This window comes from Scyliorhinus torazame, chromosome 16, assembly GCF_047496885.1.
Source record: "Scyliorhinus torazame isolate Kashiwa2021f chromosome 16, sScyTor2.1, whole genome shotgun sequence".
Taxonomy (NCBI): domain Eukaryota; kingdom Metazoa; phylum Chordata; class Chondrichthyes; order Carcharhiniformes; family Scyliorhinidae; genus Scyliorhinus; species Scyliorhinus torazame.
Window position 1 is genome coordinate 33225768 of NC_092722.1, and position 17188 is coordinate 33242955.

A 17188-nucleotide genomic window follows, 5' to 3' on the forward strand; every position below is an offset into this window, starting at 1 on the left:
CCATGGCGGAGGCGGAAGAGACTCTCCCCACTGCGCATGCGCGGGAAACTGTCGGCGGCTGCTGACGCTCCCGCGCATGCGCCGCATTTCCGCGCCAGCTGGCGGGGCACCAAACGCCATTTCCGCCAGCTGGCGGGGTGGAAATCCCTCCGGCGCCGACCTAGCCCCTCAATGTTGGGGCTCGGCCCCCAAAGATGCGGAGCATTCCGCACCTTTGGGCCGGCGCGATGCCCGTCTGATTGGCGCCGTTTTTGGCGCCAGTCGGCGGACATCGTGCCGTTGGGGGAGAATTTCGCCCAAGATCCCTGTAGTTTAACGAGTGGCTTTTGAACTCTGGATTTGAATGGTGAACTTATTTCAACAGAGCGATAATAATAATCTTTATTAGTGTCACAAGTAGGCCTACATTAACACTGCAGTGAAGTTACTGTGAAAATCCCCTAGTCACCACACGACGGTGCCTGTTCGGGTCACTGAGGGAGAATTCAGAATGTCCAACTCACCTAACAAGCATGTCTTTCGGGACTTGTGGGAGGAAACCACAGCACCCAGAGGAAGCCCACGCAGAGAAGGGGAGAACATGCAGACTCCGCACAGTGACCCAAGCCGGGAATCGAACCCGGGTCCCTAGCGCTGTGAAGCAACATTGCTAACCACTGAATTAGTAAATTGGACGTTTTGTGGGCAGAATGTTGGAATTATTTTTAAGATGGAAAAAGCCTATTCTTTCCAAATTCTTAAGCAAACCCTCCAGTCCCATGTACAACTATAATTGAGATAAAGGAGGCAGGACCCGCAGACACAAAAGCCTTGCATGTCATCTGACAGACATTTTACTGGAATGTTCAATTTCAAGATTTGTGGTGCAGTGCAAGTGACTGCTCTTCCATATCCTGACGAGGCCCGTTTAGGTAGAGATTTCAGAATTTTCTACAATAGAATTTGCATAGCAAACTGCACGTTTCAAGGTACAGCATGGGTGAGATATAGAGTATGGACACTTCTACATTGTCACCATCAACATTTCCCAGTTACTGTAACTGTCAGGAGGACATTGACCTCATTGGGGGTGGAGTTCAACATCATTTAGGGCAGAGCTCGACTTCACTGGGGCAGGCCACCACATCACCAGAGGACAGATCGTAACGTAGAGGCCCTGCAAAGAGGGAGAGCGTGGGCTCCCAAATGTATAATTCCGCCTCTACGTGCTACTGGTCATTGCATCCTGATGTCCAATGGCTATGCTGCTGTAATACACGCATGCGTGCTTATGTGTCCGGGCAGCACGGTGGCTCAATGGTTAGCACAGCTGCTTCACGACGCCGAGGACCCGGGCTCTATCTGGCCCCAGATCACTGTTGGTGTGGAGTTTGCACATTCTCCCCGTGTCTACTGGGTCTCACTCCCATAACCCAGAACGATGTGCAGGGTAGGTGAATTAGCCAGGCTAAATTGCCCCTTCATTGGAAAAAAAGAATTGGGTACTCTAAATTTTTTTTAATAACGGAAACAAAAGCGTGCATATGTGTACAATAGCCTTTCAGCTTCTTGAACTCTGCCATGGACACTGACTTTATTGGCACCATGGTTGAAAGGTCTGCACTAAGTGCTTGTGGATGTGCGCTTGAGTAATGTTATGCACATTCCAGTGTGCCTTCCAATGATGACCCCATTCACGGTTGAAAGTAACCAGCATCGTTGTGAGCTTGTTAACCTCTCGTGGCATGTTGAAGACGACAATGAGGGTGTTGTTGTGTCCCTTGTATCAAGGTATGAAGAGAACTATTCTTGTAAAAACTTGTCTTCAACCTTATTCATCCTGGAATCATTTAGCTCTGAGATTGACACAGGTACATCTTCTGAGTTGTGCCATTGAAATGGTATCCTCATGTGGCTTATCTGAATCCTCGCCCTCTTCAAATTCATCACCTTCAATATCCTCCTCATCCGAGGAGACGTCTAGCTCCATCATCTCTCCGAGTCAAAACATTACCCCTCTGAAGCACAAGTTTGTGCAGGGCACAGCAAACAATGATCATGCGGGCAACCCTCTGTGAAGAGTACTGGAGAGCCCCACCTGATCAGTGCAAGCATCTGATATGTATCATTAAGATGCCAATAGTCTACTCTTCAGGAGTTTGTGGCTGAATGTGCAGCATTGCATCTCTCCTCAAATGCATTCTGTGGATGACAAACAAGCATCATTAGCCATGTCTTTTGTGGGCATCCTTTAACATCAAGTGTCAACCCTCTAAATGCTGAACTCCTTCAAATATCGCTGGCACCTGGGAGTAAATCCGAATGTAAATTATGATCTCTCTGGATATCTTGCATAGACATGCAGGATCTGCTTTCTATGATCCCAGATTATCTGTATAGAGAGAGTGAAATACTTTCCAATTAATGAATCGCACTGGTTGCTGCCAGGGAGCTCTCAAGAACACATGTGCACAGTCAGTGATGTCCTGCTCTTATGGGAAGCTTGAGATCACAGCAAATCTCACAGCTCTGGCAGCCTCGCTTGCTTCATTCATGCAGAACTTATGGAAGGATGAGCTTTATTGAAAAACTTCCCTTGTATATTTGTATTGCCGATTGTGAGATTCCTCAAAAAGGTCCCCAGTGGTGCCCTGAATGGTCTGCTTGCCAAAATGTCCACGGCAGCGGTAATCTTCAAGGCAACTAGCATTGGATGCCCTCCAAGTTTGTTTGTTGTGTGGGCGGCACAGTGGTTAGCACTTCTGTCTACACCGCTGAGGACCCGGGTTCGATCCTGGACATGGGTCAGTCTCTGTAGAGTTTGCACATTCTCCTCGTGTCGCATGGGTTTCACCCCCACAACCCAAAGATGTGCAGGTTAGGTGGATTGGCCACGCTAAATTATTTCTTAATTGGAAAAAACATAATTGGATACTCTAAATTAAAAAGGAAAGTCTGTTTGTTGTGGGATCCTCATGGAGAATATGGCAAATAAAAGCCATCAGATTCCCTAGACATGCAAAGGTACTATCTTTTGCTTATCTCCATTAATGAAATCTTCCATAGACTCTTGGTATGCCAAACTTCTTTGTAGATTTGGCCCCCTTGCCAACATCTGGGACTTCAAAATAATGGCCTTCCCCGAGGCTGTGTTAATCAGCAACAGGCCCTTCTTCTCCTCATTCTAATCAAGCCAATCAGGAAGGCAGTACTGCCTGCAGCCTCCACTCCAGCTTGTATCTGTGAATGCAAACAATTGTCAATCAATAGTCATGCCCCATGAATGGTCCCTCACCATATACAAGGCATGAAGATAGTCTCTAACCATACACTTGCCTCTATCTATACATCACATACCATGGCCAGCCCTTGCAGGATATCATCCTGAAGGAAAATTGGCTGATCTTTGCACTGAGACATGCATTCGCAACAAGCATCTTAATTAGGGTCAAAGACCAAAGTCCTCAGAGCTCCAGTCAGCCTTGTGTTGGTTGTCCTCCAGTGGCCTTTACAACAACTATGGCTGCCTAGTCCTTGCACTTATGTTCTGACTGTAAGCATGGTGCCTTGAATGCCATGATGAATGCACTGGGAACATGGGAGACTTGAAGGGTCTATGGTGCTTCTGCACATCAGACGTGGCTATGGAGTCTTGGACCCTGCATCCATTCTGATATGCCTCTGGAAGGATCAGATGTCAATTAAGACCATTAGTACCACAGCATCCAAACTTAATGGATTCTCACCTGATGTGCACCATTAGTAATGGAGCCAAGCTCTTTAATTGCGCATGAGACTCTTGAGTTCTGCACTCAGCTGAGCCATGCTCTCCATGTTTCAGCAAGTCAGTTGTGGGGTGCCCCTTCAATCGGCCAAGATCTGCTGCGCTGAACTCCGCCCACCTGCCCCGAGAACCCTCCTCTTTTCGAACTGCATCACTGGAAGGTGAGCAAATGGTGCTGCTTACATTCCTGTGGGAGATCAGCTTCCAACCTATGCCAAACACCCACCTGCTTCTAACCTCTGCCCATCACCCACCAAATCCTTCATGTCCTTCTCCATTGTGCCGCCTAATTCCCCTTCCTCCTATCATTATTCAGTCTCCTCGTTGTCCTTGAGCCTATCGTTATACATGTTGAAATATCCTGCCCTCCCCCTGAACCTTTTAATGTTGATGTCTCCAAGCCCTTTGTCGACATGACCTCTCCTCGAGGTCACCCTTACTTTCCAGGACCCTCCCCCATTGAGACTGTACAATACCACCCCCATGTCTTTTCATCTCTCGACTTACAGGCTGCAGATGTCTTCCCTAACTGTGCCATCTGCCTAAGAGTGAAATGAAAATATGAAAGTCTCCATAGTCCCAGGGGACCATAGGCTGCTCTCCCCTTTATTAAGAATTGCTGACTGATGGGGAGGGACAAGGTTGAGAAGCTAGGGCCTTCATGGTAACCTCAGCCGGTTAGAATTAAACCTGCGCTGTTAGAATTAAACCTGCGCTGTTGCCGGTGTTGTGCATCACAAACCAGCCGTCCAGCCAACTGAGCTAACCGTCCTCAGAATATCATGCCTCTACTATTTTGTGTGAAAACCAAACAAACTAAATTAAAAGAACCGCGGGACAAATCAAAAGAGGCCTTAAACAAAAACAAATCTGAAATTAAACTTACAACATCAAACTAAAATGTCATTAAAAGGGTCAATAAGGCACCGAGTCCCTGTGGTGCCCAGTGGGCATGGAATGCCTCGAGTAAGCAGCACCATTTGTCATGCTCCCTCCAGTCAGTCTGTGCGGTTCGGGGCCAATGTAATATTTTGTCTGACCAGGGCTTCGCGCAAACGGGAGTTCACTGCACACCTGAGTCACCTCAAGACCACGAGTACCATCAGGTCTGAGCATTTTGAGGTCATGGATGGCATTGGGCAAGAGTGGACATCAACCGACTCGCAATGTGCTAGCTCATGGGGTGTCATCCAGCCCACTCCTCCGCCGCCAGCAAAGTACCATGGCTCTAAACATTCCTCCCAGACTAAAATAGTTAGGTGATTGACCACACCCTGCATATTATGCTGTGCACGACCATCACTGCCCAGAGAGGCCTTCTCCTTCCCAACATCGGTACCAAGACATGGATGTTACACAGAGCCCTCTAAGATGGCATGTACAGCCCCAGGACAGTATGTTCAATATGCTCCAACTGTATGGTCTCAGCCCTAGGATAGTCTCTTCAATATGCCTCAGACAGCATAGCCTCAGGAGTTTCTTCAATATATGCTTCCTTGGATAATCTCTTCAATATGCCCTCAACAGTGTAGCCTCAGCACCGTTTCTTCAAAATGCCCCTGACAGTTTGGCCTCGGCCCAAGAATAGACTCCTCCTCGGACAGTCTTATAACTCTTGCCCCAGGACATTTTTATTAGGTTCTGTTCCTTGCAGCTACACTCCCGCATTGCTGCCTCAATCCTCCCCCTCCCCTTGGTATTGCCTCCCGTGGCCTTGGCCTAGCTTCAAAATCTCGTACTGCTCTTAAAGCTAGGCAAAAGCAGCATTTACATACATCAAAGTCATTGATGAAGTGAAGCTCACCAGATACACACCACTTAAATATAGTTGTGAAACAGACCGTTCTAATTGTCCGCTGGTGTGGCATTTAATTTGGAGGGAGAATGTAAGTCTAGTGAGTTGGCTTTTTAATAAGCATTCATGAATGGAAATGAATGCAAATGTGGTCCCTGACATAAATCAGCAAGATACTCAACCTGCCTTTAACCTGTCATCAAAGTCGAGAGAACAAAATCTCAAACTGAATTCTCGCTGACAGGAAACTAACATTTCTGACCATGTGAAATTCAGTGCCCCTGCCCACCATTGCTGGTGGGAGTGTAAATTTCCAGGCCACATGAGGAGGGGCAAATGGTTCCCATATTCTCTCTCTCTCTCTCTCTCTCTCTCTCTCTCTCTCCCCCCCCCCCCCCCCCCCCCCCCCCGACTGGACCATAATTGTTTTTTTTTTTGTGAATTTAGAGAGGATGTGCTTTGCCAATACTGCAGCAATCCCAGTATTTACATCTTTAAATTGTAAATAATTAGTCAGGTGGGTTTTCTTAGGTTAAGCAAAGAACAAGATAGGTGTATTGAAACTATTTCCTAAATTTAATGAACTAGGTAAATCTCAACCATTATTTATATGTCACATACATTTGCCTGAGATGTCAAAACAAGAGAGGAGATTTAAAAAAAAAAATTTTTAAGTATTTATATTTAAATTTTTACAGTACAACACAAAATAAACCCAACACAAAACTGCCCCCACCCCCGGTCACTGCCATCCCTAATCCACCTCCTCTCCCCCTACCTTAATAGTTGACAGTAACTAGTTCTCCAAAATGTAGTATAGACAAACCCCATCTCTTGTGGAACCCCTCATTTGCCCCCTTGGGATAAATGTCACCTTCTCGAAATTCAGGAACTCCATGAGATGCCCCAGCCACATCGAGGAACAGGGTTGAGAAGCTGACCTCCACCCCAACCGCCTGCGAGCAATCAGCGAGGCGAAGGCTAAAACATCTGCCCCCGCTCCTGCCTGCAACTCCGGCACGTCTGACACCTGTGGACTAGGCTCCAAGTCAACATGCAAGATCGTCGACACGGTGCTGAAAAACAACCTCCAAAATTTCTCCAACTTCGGGCAGGACCAGAACATATATACATGATTAGCTGGGTCCCTCCCACACCGTTCACAAACATCTTCTACCCCCTCAAACAGCCGGCTCATCCTTGGCTTCGTTAAGTGCGCCGTGTACCACCTTTAGCTGTATCAACCCCACCCTCGCACATGAAGTTGAGGCATTCACCTCACACCACAATCCCTCCTCTATGTCTTCCCCAGCTCTTCCTCCCACTTGATTTATTAATATAAATTTAGAGTACCCAATTCTTTTTACCCATGGCCAATTCATCTACCCTTCACATCTTTTTGGGTTGTGGGGGTGAGACCTACGCAGAATGGGGAGAATGTGCAAACTCCACACGGACAGTGATCCGGGGCCGGAATCGAATCCGGGTCCTCGGTGCCGTGAGGCAGCAGTGCTAGCCACTGTGCCGCCGTTACATCCTTGAGAGAGATGTGATTATGTGTGTGAATGTGACAGAGATGTGTATGTGAGAGAGAGACCCGAGTGTGTGAATGTGAGAGAGAAAACCGAGTGTGTGAATGAGAGAGATGCTTTCCAGCATCATTCCTCCCATTAAAGTTCATAAAGATTTATAAATTTTAAATCAGAGTAATTTAAAATTATTACCAGATTAATATATGCATAGATATAGCTAGGAAATACATGTTTACATTTTATTTCTGTGTCGCACCTATTTCGCGGCAAAAAAAGGGACGCTGACATTGTGAGAATGCTTGGGGTGTCCCATTGCTGTTCGTAGGTCACCGAGGAATCCATGGCTTTAAAAGTTTGGGAATCCCTGCCAGAGGGATTGATTACTTTAAAATTGAGGCTTGTTGTATTTGGGGAAATCAATTCAAATTCTGTACATGATCATTTTACTCTTACTAGCCTATCTTTTTAAAAATAAATTTAGAGTACCCAATTCAATTTTTCCAATTAAGGGGCAATTTAGTGTGGCCAATCCACCTACCCTGCACATCTTTGGGTTGTGGGGGTGAAACCCACGCAAACACGGTGAGAATGTGCAAACTCCACATGGACAATGACCCAGAGCCGGGATCGAACCCGGGCCTTCGGCATCGGGAGGCAACCGTATTAACCACTTGCGTCACCGTGCTGCCCGTACTGGCCTATCTTAATGCTATTTGTTGTGGGTGTTTTTGATGCCCTTGTACAGAATGTGGAAATGACTGTGACCCTGAACTTGAAGTGTCTACAGAATTATTTGTACTCTAATGGCGGAAGCAAAGATGGCACGATGGCACAGTGGTTAGCACATGGCACATGCCTCATGGCACCGAGGATCCGGGTTCGATCCCGGCCCCCAGTCGTGTTGGGTTTGCACATTCTCCCTGTGTCTGCGTGGGTCTCACCTGAACAACCCAAAGATGTGCAGGATTGGTGGATTGGCCACGCTAAATTGCCCCTTAATTGAAAAAAATATATAACAGAAGCAGTTCAGGAAGATGCCAACAACAAAAACTTGTACTAATACAGTGCTATAATGTAGCAAAACATTAAAATACCACAACATAAAGGCAATTTATGAAACCAAGGTAAGCCTAATAAATTTATTAGGTTATAGGAGACATAATTAACTTAATGGACGTTTAACAGTGTGCGAAGTATATCTAGGCTTTCAAAAATAATTTAATAAGCTCTCCATACCTAATGTGAAAATTTAGGAGATCCAAGGTGAAATTTAATTGTATTATTAATACGTTACATAACAGGAAACAGAGGTAAACATAACTAGCCAGGCCAATATTTATCCCTCAATCAAAATCACAAAAACAGATTACATAATTATTTATCTCATTGCTGTTTACGGGATCTTGCACTGCAGCAATGGAGGTCACGTTTCTTACATTATAACTGGGACTACACTTTAGAAATAATTAATTAGCTGTACAGCATTTTTGGGGAGATCTGGTGATTGTGAAAGGCGTCAAATAAATACAAGTCTTTCTGTCAGTAAGAATATATCAAAATTCAGAGATGAAACATCCATTTGTACCACCACACGCCACTCCTCCAGTACAGTGACAAATTTCATGGGTCTGCAGTAATAGGCTGAATATCACAAGTCATTAATAATACTGATCTTTATTGTCACAAGTAGGCATACATTAACACTGCAATGAAATTACTGTTAAAAGCCCCTAGTCGCCACATTTCGGCACCTGTTCAGGTACACAGGGAGAATTCAGAATGTCCAGATTACCTAACAGCACGCCTTTCGGGACTTGTGGGAGGAAACCAGAGCACCCGGAGGAAACCCACGCAGACACAGGGAGAACGTGCAGACTCCACACAGACAGTGACCCAAGCCGGGAATCAAACCTGGGACCCTGAAGCTGTGAAGCAATACCCACTGTGCTACCATGCCGCCATTACTGTCAGCCAAATCAGAAATGTATTTCTCCGACACATTCACACTGACCATCCACAGAAATCTCCATTCTCTACATAAAGAGGAGCGAAGACAATGCTCTGGCCTCTTGCTCAAATCTGTGTGGCACAGATTGGTCCACCAAACTGCCAACCAACGTACTACTTTAATCAAAAATCACCTTCTCATGATGCGCGAGATGAGGCCATCTGCATGCTTGGTTCTGTTCAGATTTTTGCCAGTAACAATGAGTGATATCCATTCTAGCACCCGAGTGCGAAATGGTCCAGCCATTACATTCAATTTTCTGATACAAAAGCAAAATGCTTCTGATGATGGAAATCTGAAATGAAAACAAGAAATGATGGAAATACTCAACAGGTCAGCAGCATCTGTGGAGATACCTTCTTCAGAACTGTTTTCTTGCCTAATGTTTGTGAGACATTCAAATAGATCCATCTTAGTTCATCAATCGAGAAAGACCCTAAAGCTGACTCCCATTTTGGCATTTAATTGTTAATAACAATCTTAGGCTTTCAACTGGAAATCCATTCCATGTATTGATTACTCTGTGTATGAAGGTATCTCTGATATCACTCCTAAATTTTTTTTTTTTACCAGTTGAAATCTGTGTTCCCTTGTCCATCTCTTGCAATTTAATTTGAAGTCATTTTCCACATTTACCTTTTCCATACTGTTTACTATGTTTTTTAAAAATAAATTTAGAATGCCCAATTAATGTTTTCAAATTAAGGGGCAATTTAGCGTGGCCAATCCACCTACCCTGCACATCTTTGTGTTGTGGGGGCGAAACCCACGCAAACGCAGGGAGAATGTGCAAACTCCACACAGACAGGGACCCAGAGCCGGGATAGAACCTGGGACCTCGGCACCATGAGACAGCAGTGCTAACCACCTGTTTACTATGTTAAATGCCTTTTTAAGATCACCTCACCTCAAATTGGTTGTCCATGTTCAGTGTGTCATCTACTCAGATTTTTCATCCTTAATGATTCTAACAATGTTCATGGAGCTACCCATCGTTCTTTCATTTTTTTAACTAAACTTGAGCACCCAATTCTTTTTTTTCCAATTAAGGGGCAATTTAGTATGGCCAATTCACCGACCCGGCACATCTTTGGGTTGTGGGGGAGAATGTGCAAACTCCACACGGACAGTGACCCGGGGCCACGATTGAATCTGGATTGTCAGTGCCACGAGGCAGCAGTGCTAACCACTGTGCCACCCAACCCATTATTCTTCCATGCATACACTCCTTTACATTCAAAAGGGGCAAGTTTCAGTCATTGGTCTTCATGTGACTGATTCTAGATCAACAGATCTTTCGAACATGGGGCAGGATGTCCCACAAGGTAGTCAGACCAAGGACTGCATTTAGTTCCAAATTGGGGGAAAGCTTTTGAGTTGCCATTGTCAAGATTGGCTTTATTCTGGGAATGATACAAATTCTGAGAAGCATCCCATGGAAATTACACTCAATCTACAGATACCAATTTGAAGAAGCTTCATCAGTGGATCTATGCTGAGTGAGCTGTCATCTTTAGCCTAATGTCTATGATTTACTCATTGTATGGGAATAGTGGATGAAATCAGTTAATATTTACAAGACAGATATCGATAGATATTGTTGGGGATACAGAATAAAGGAGGGTAAATGCAGTTGAGAGACAAAACAGGCTCAAGAGGCTGAAATGGCCTCCTCGTGGCCTCCTCCTGTTCCCATGAGCTGTGCCTATGGGGAGGCTAGTCTTATCATATTTACTAAGTATGAAAATGGGAAAATCTTCAAGCAGTTATTACTTTGGAATGATAGGCTACTATTAGGGTGATGCCCTGAGAACTGTACAGCCTACTCTCAGTCTTCAACTGAACAATGACAAGGAGCTACTGCCCAGGTCAGAATTAGTCTGATAGTCTGAGAATGAGTTTTGTTTAGGGAGTTGTCATTCTATAGTAATTAGGAAAACCAAACCAATCACTGAAGTTAATTTCTGGATAGAATTAAAAAGTAATGGGCGTCATGGTGGTGCAGTGGTTAGCACTGCTGCCTACAACGCTGAGGACGTGGGTTCGATCCCGGCCCCGTGTGGAGTTTGCACATTCTCCCCATGTCTGCGTGGGTTTCACCACCACAACCCAAAGATGTGCAGGTTAGGTGGATTGGACACACTAAATTGCCCCTTAATTGGAAACAAATAATTGGCTATTCTAAATTTATTTAAAGAAAATTAAAAAGCAAAGATATGTTAAACCTGTATAGAATTCTGGTTAGATCACACTCGGAATATTATGTGACCATAATATAGATATAGAGAAGTTGCAAAAATACCTATCAGGATAGGTTGAACAGCCAGTGCTCTTTTCTCTGGAAAGGGGAAAGTTGAAGGTCACCTAATGGAGGTATTTAAGATAATAAATGTAAAGAAACTTTTTCTACTCCCAAGGGTGTCCAAAACTAGAGTTCAGAATTATAAGACAGTTCCTAGTAAATCCAGTGGGGGTTTCAAGAGAAAATTATTTACCCAAAGTGCAGTCAGAATATGGAAAACACAATGGCAAGGAATAGTTGAGGTTTAGAGCATAGATGTGTTTTGGGGTGGACGGCATAATCACGAGGGTAACGGGAATAGAGGATATACGTTTGATAAATGGGTGGAAGGAACTCCTGTGTAACATAAATGCCAGCATAGGTCATTTGGGCTGAGTGACCTGTTTTAATTAAAAATTATTCTTGGTTAGAATGTGATGGTATTCCATGTTTTGGTATTTCTCTCAATCTGCGATGGAATAATGCCATCATGTTGCTCATATTATGATGTTGCATGGCAGACTGCTCCTGTCAGAATCATTCAATCCTTTTTAAAAAATAAATTTAGAGTACCCAATTATTTTTTTCCAATTAAGGGGTAATTTATCCTGGCTAATTTACCTACCCTGCACATCTTTTTGGGTTGTGGGGTGACACACACGCAGGCACAGGGAGTATGTGCAAATTCCACACGGACAGTGACCCGGGATCAAACCCGGGTCCTCCGCGCGTGAGGCAGCAGTGCTAACTACTGTGCCGTCCTGAATTATTCAATCCTGTATGGAACACAGTCTATTCTTAATTCAATATTGTTTAATTGTAAAATGAATATAAATAGCACAAAAACTGCATGTCTTTTATTAAAATTATTGAATCCAAATTACTGCATGATTTAATTTTTTTACAGGTGTAAATAACAAGGGTGAATATTTTTCTGGGACAGTAGGCGTGAATTCCATATTTAATTAGATTATCCCCAATCTGTGATGTGACAAAGGCCAACTCAGATTATATATCCTCTCTCCCATTATGTTTTCTCTTCCTCAACTCACCATCATCCAACTCTCTCCACTCTTTTGCTGATGATTTCATGGCAAATATGTCAAATGAGGTTATGCTGCAACTGTATAAGGTGTTAGTGAGGCCACACCTGGAGTATTGTGTTCAGTTTTGGTCTCCTTACCTGAGAAAGGGCGTACTGGCGCTGGAGGGTTAATCCCAGAGTTGAGGGGGTTGGATAACGAGGAGAGGTTGAGTAGGCTGGGACTGTACTCGTTGGAATTTAGAAGTATGCAGGGGGATCTTATAGAAACATATAAAATTATGAAGGGAATAAATAGGATGCGGGCAGGTTGTTTCCACTGGCGGGTGAAAGCAGAACTAGGGGGCATAGCCTCAAAATAAGGGGAAGTAGATTTAGGACTGAGTTTAGGAGGAACTTCTTCACCCAAAGGGTTGTGAATCTATGGAATTCCCTGCCCAGTGAAGCAGTTGAGGCATTTTCACTAAATGTTTTCAAGACAAAGATAGATAGTTTTTTGAGGAATAAAGGGTTATGGTGTTTGAGCGGGATAGAGTCCGCAAAAGATCAGCCATGATCTCATTGAATGGTGGAGCAGGCTCAAAGGGCCAGATGGCCTACTCCTAGTTCTTATGACATTCAACCTCCAAACCACAAAGCGATATTAGGACAGGTGACCAAAAACGTGGTCAAAGTTACAAAAACAAAACACTGCAGATGCTGCAAATCTGAAAGAAAAACAGAAAATGCATTTAATACTCAGCATATCTGACAGCATCGGTAAATAACATTTCAGATTGATGAACTTTCATCAGAACTGTCTAAAGTTGGAAATGTAATAGGTCAAATGTATTGGGGGGGGGGTGGAAATGGAAAGTTGTGGTATAGCAGAAGGCATTAAATGACAAATGAGTTGATCGGATAGAGCCAAAGGGAGTAGTAATGGGACAATTAAAGAAAGTAAAGGTGTGTTCATAGGAGGTGTGAATGGCAGAGCGGCAGAGATAGGGTGGATATGAATTAACTTTTCCCCTTAGCAATAACTTGGAGCATAGATTTAAGTTAAAGGACAGGAGGTTTAGAGGGGACTTGAGGAAAAACCTTTCCACCCAGAGGGTGGTTGGACGCTGGAACTCACTGCCGGAAAGGGTGGTCGAGGCGGGAACCCTCACAACATTTAAGAAGAATTTGGGAAAAAAGCACTTGAAATGCCTTAGCATTTGCTGGAAAATGGGATTAGAGTAGATAGATCCTTGATAGGCGGCTCGGACACGATGGGCCTAACAGGCACCTTCCGTCTGGTTTTAAAAACTCGATAACTCCAATGATGAAGCCCCGCAGTCCGAAGACAAAAACAGGGACGATGAAAAAAAATCATTGTAGACTGCCATATGCAAGGAAAGCACAGCGATTCCAGTCAGAAATTATCAAGAAGCTCGGTTTAAAAAGATGTACATTTTAGGAGAGGGTAGCAGGAATACCTCAGGGTTGGGCTCTCCACCTCCCACGGTTGCCTCGGGGCACGCGCCACTCCCTCAACCGCTCCAGCTCGAGCGCACGCTCACCCGCGGGAATGCGTCTCGCGCGCTCAGGCTGGGGCGCGAGGCGGGGCCCAGCCCCGCCCAGCCCCGCCCCCCGTCCTGACGCTGCGGGTCTACAGTCACCCTGAAGCCGGCAGCGCGCGACGCTACTCCGCTCCGAGGTGGCCGATCAGCGCGGACGTGTGGCCCAGGCCGAGCTCTCCCATCCCGGGCGACGTCCGGCCCGTCCCTATCCAGCTCATCTCTTTCTCCCACCCCAGGCCATGGGCTCCTGCCCGTGGCCGCCTCACTGAGTCAAAGCGCAGCCCTGACCATGAACCCGGCGACGATGCCTCCGCTGCTGAGCTGCGGCCTGTCCGAGCCCAACCCCGTCACCCTGGCGCTGCGGAACGACCTGGGCTCCAACATCAGCCACCTCAAGACCCTCAACCTGCGCTTCCGTTGCTTCCTGGCCAAGGTCCATGAGCTGGAGCGGCGCAACAAGCTGCTGGAGAAGCAGCTGCAGGCGGCCCAGGGGCTGCGGAGGAGCCGGCTGGGCCGCACCCGGGCTGTGGCCACCCAGACCCGGCTAGACTACTGCACCGGCTACAGTTACTCGGCCGGCGGCTACAGTTATACGCCCGGTACCTGCTCCAGTTCTGCCTACACGCCCGGTGCCGGCTACAGTCCTGGTACCGGCTCCAGTTCCGCTTACACGCCCGGTGCCGGCTACAGTCCTGGTACCGGCTCCAGTTCCGCTTACACGCCCGGTGCCGGTTACACGCCCGGTGCCGGCTCCAGTTCCGCTTACACTCCCGGTGCTGGCTACAGTCCTGGTGCCGGCTACAGTCCTGGTACCGGCTCCAGTTCCGCTTACACGCCCGGTGCCGGTTACACTCCCGGTGCCGGTTACACTCCCGGTGCCGGCTCCAGTTCTGCTTACACGCCCGGTGCCGGTTACACTCCTGGTGCCGGCTCCGCTTACACGCCCGGTGCCGGTTACACTCCCGGTGCCGGCTCCAGTTCCGCTTACACGCCCGGTGCCGGTTACACTCCCGGTGTCGGCTCCAGTTCCACTTACACGTCCGGCTCCGGTTCCGCTTACACCCCCGGTTCGGGGTCTCTGCCTCACCACCACCACCACCACCATTACCCGAGCCGCCTCCCCGGGACCATTTGGAGCTTCACTCACATCAGGAAGGTGGGAGGCGGCCTGGAGACGGTGCAGGGACCCGGCGTGTCTTGGACCCACCCGGACGGAGTCGGTGTTCAGATCGACACCATCACCCCTGAGCTGCGGGCCCTCTACAATGTGCTGGCCAAAGTGAAGAGGGAACGAGATGAGTACAAGAAAAAGTGAGTGAACGGCTTCACTGCGGAGCTTGGTGCAATATCTGAGATTGGGCAGCAGCTGGGAGGGTGATAAATGAGCAGTTTAGGCGACTGCTCACAGTGGAGGAATATAATTTTCCCCAGCTAAATGGCTGTAAATCCAACACTGCTTGAAGCTATTAAACGGAGAGGATTGTTTGGGAATGTTAGAAAATAAACCGTTGTGATATTGCCATGTAACGGTCAATCTATGCACATGCATGCATTATATTAACAGTTACAGTAGTCGGTGTCAAGCGTGTGTTCTGAGCAATAGATCTTTTACAAGCTATATTTTTTAAAAAGTTAAACAAGGAAATAAGGGAATTAATTGTATTAGAAAGTTTTAACTAAGAATTGCTAACTTTGCTTCGAAGTGCCCTGTTAAGATAAGAAAGTAAATTCTGTTTCAGAGTGTGTTAACTATGTTTTTGGGGGAGTATTTATGGTGTCTTGACGAGCAGTAAGGAGTCCATGGTCAGTTTGGGAGCTATCAACCAATCTCTAATATTAAAATGATTAGGTCATATTGGAACCTTTGACAGTCACAGTGTGATCACTAAGAATCGTGAATTTTGAGGTTTATTAAATTGGTTTACATAAGATAGTGAAACATTGCAAGGCTCATTTGTATTACTTTAAAGCGTTTGTCCATAAGATTTTCAATGTAATATCTAATGAGACCCTCGTGTTAAAGATGTGGACATCAAGGGGAGAGCCAGCATTGATGGAAAGATCCACCAGGGGTCGGGGGAAGGTGAACTAGAGACATTTGATTTTTCCCACTCAACAAATAATCCGACACGCCACTACTGTAACAACTGGGCAAACATGGAATATTCTTTAAGCAAATTAAGCTCTGCCAGTATTCCCAAGTATGTGTGAGGGTCATTAAATGTGTAAATCCTGAAATATATAAAACGAGCTAAGGGTTTCAAGCTTTAGATAGTAATTGCCGGTTAAACATGTGCGCACGGAAACTATCACTGCTCGTGCTGTGATGAAAATTTGACCTGTGTGGTTTCTGCAGGATTATTTGGTTACTTCGAGATGGTTTTCGTGTGACGCCTGATGCACAAAATAATTTGCTAACTTTTCAGGCATGGTTTGTGTAAAGTTATATGTGGTGGAATTATATTCATGATTTAGATTGTTTCTAATGTATTGTGACTGTGCAATGTGGTGAAATGATGTAATAAGAATCTTTTAAATTACCTCCCAATATTATGTGACAAAGCCTTTCTTGGAAGGGAGAGGTAATGTGAAATTAATAACATCTAATTTAGAGATCAAACATAATCTCGTTTTAGATATTGAAGGAGATGGAAGCTAACTGTAGAACACAGGTTATAAATCCAGCATTTATCAGTGTACAGCTTTGTACACTGCTCTATTGTATGTTGAGACTTTGTATATTATTCTGCAGAGTCTGGACTAATTTGTAACAAATTATGAATTTTGGCCTTTTAAAACAAACTTTACATAAATCAGGAAATCTTTAAAAAACTATTTACATAGTTTATGCACATGTGCTGGTAAAATCCAATATGTGGGATGATAACCATGTTTCTTCAATCTAAATGCAAAAAATGAATTCAAATATTTCTCATTTTTAACTCTGTTAAACCTACATTTCTGCAATTGCCGAACAGTTCTCTGCTTCAATGGACCTGCACACCATTTTATACAGTCAATTTGGGTTTAGAACACTCAAACACAATAGATTGATTGAGCAATCCTGTATGATCATTGGTGAAAGTAGACTTTCTCAGATCACCCAAGGATGAAATATTTCTAATAGTTTTGGAAACTTTAAACACCACGGAGTGACTGAAAGAAATGTTAATTTTAAACTCTTTGGGTTGAGCAGGGTAATGCATGAGCCATAGTTGGCTCA

The 17188-nt window shown here is 45.3% G+C and overlaps 1 protein-coding gene and 1 long non-coding RNA gene across 6 annotated transcripts in view; one reads left to right on the forward strand and one right to left on the reverse strand.

Annotated features, from left to right (window-relative positions):
• Window positions 1-367: 367 nt before the first annotated feature.
• Window positions 368-13988, reverse strand: LOC140392686 (uncharacterized). Of its 2 annotated transcripts, XR_011935410.1 has the most exons (4): window positions 13882-13980; window positions 12563-13128; window positions 9232-9393; window positions 368-3219 (listed from the first exon to the last, which is right to left on the reverse strand). It is a non-coding gene; the product is annotated as an uncharacterized lncRNA (long non-coding RNA). The 2 variants fall into 2 exon arrangements; XR_011935411.1 differs by lacking the exon at window positions 12563-13128 and having other exon boundaries at window positions 13882-13988.
• A 91-nt stretch (window positions 13989-14079) lies between these two features.
• Window positions 14080-17188, forward strand: part of LOC140392687 (intermediate filament family orphan 2-like) — an 83293-nt gene continuing 80184 nt past the window's right edge. For 2 of the 4 annotated variants that reach the window (XM_072478211.1, XM_072478213.1), the window contains exon 1: window positions 14080-15276. In XM_072478211.1, coding sequence (XP_072334312.1) covers window positions 14255-15276 — 1022 coding nt within the window. In that variant the 5' untranslated portion in view covers window positions 14080-14254. The remainder of the gene's footprint in view (window positions 15277-17188) is intronic. The other 2 variants (XM_072478210.1, XM_072478212.1) reach the window with 1 other exon arrangement.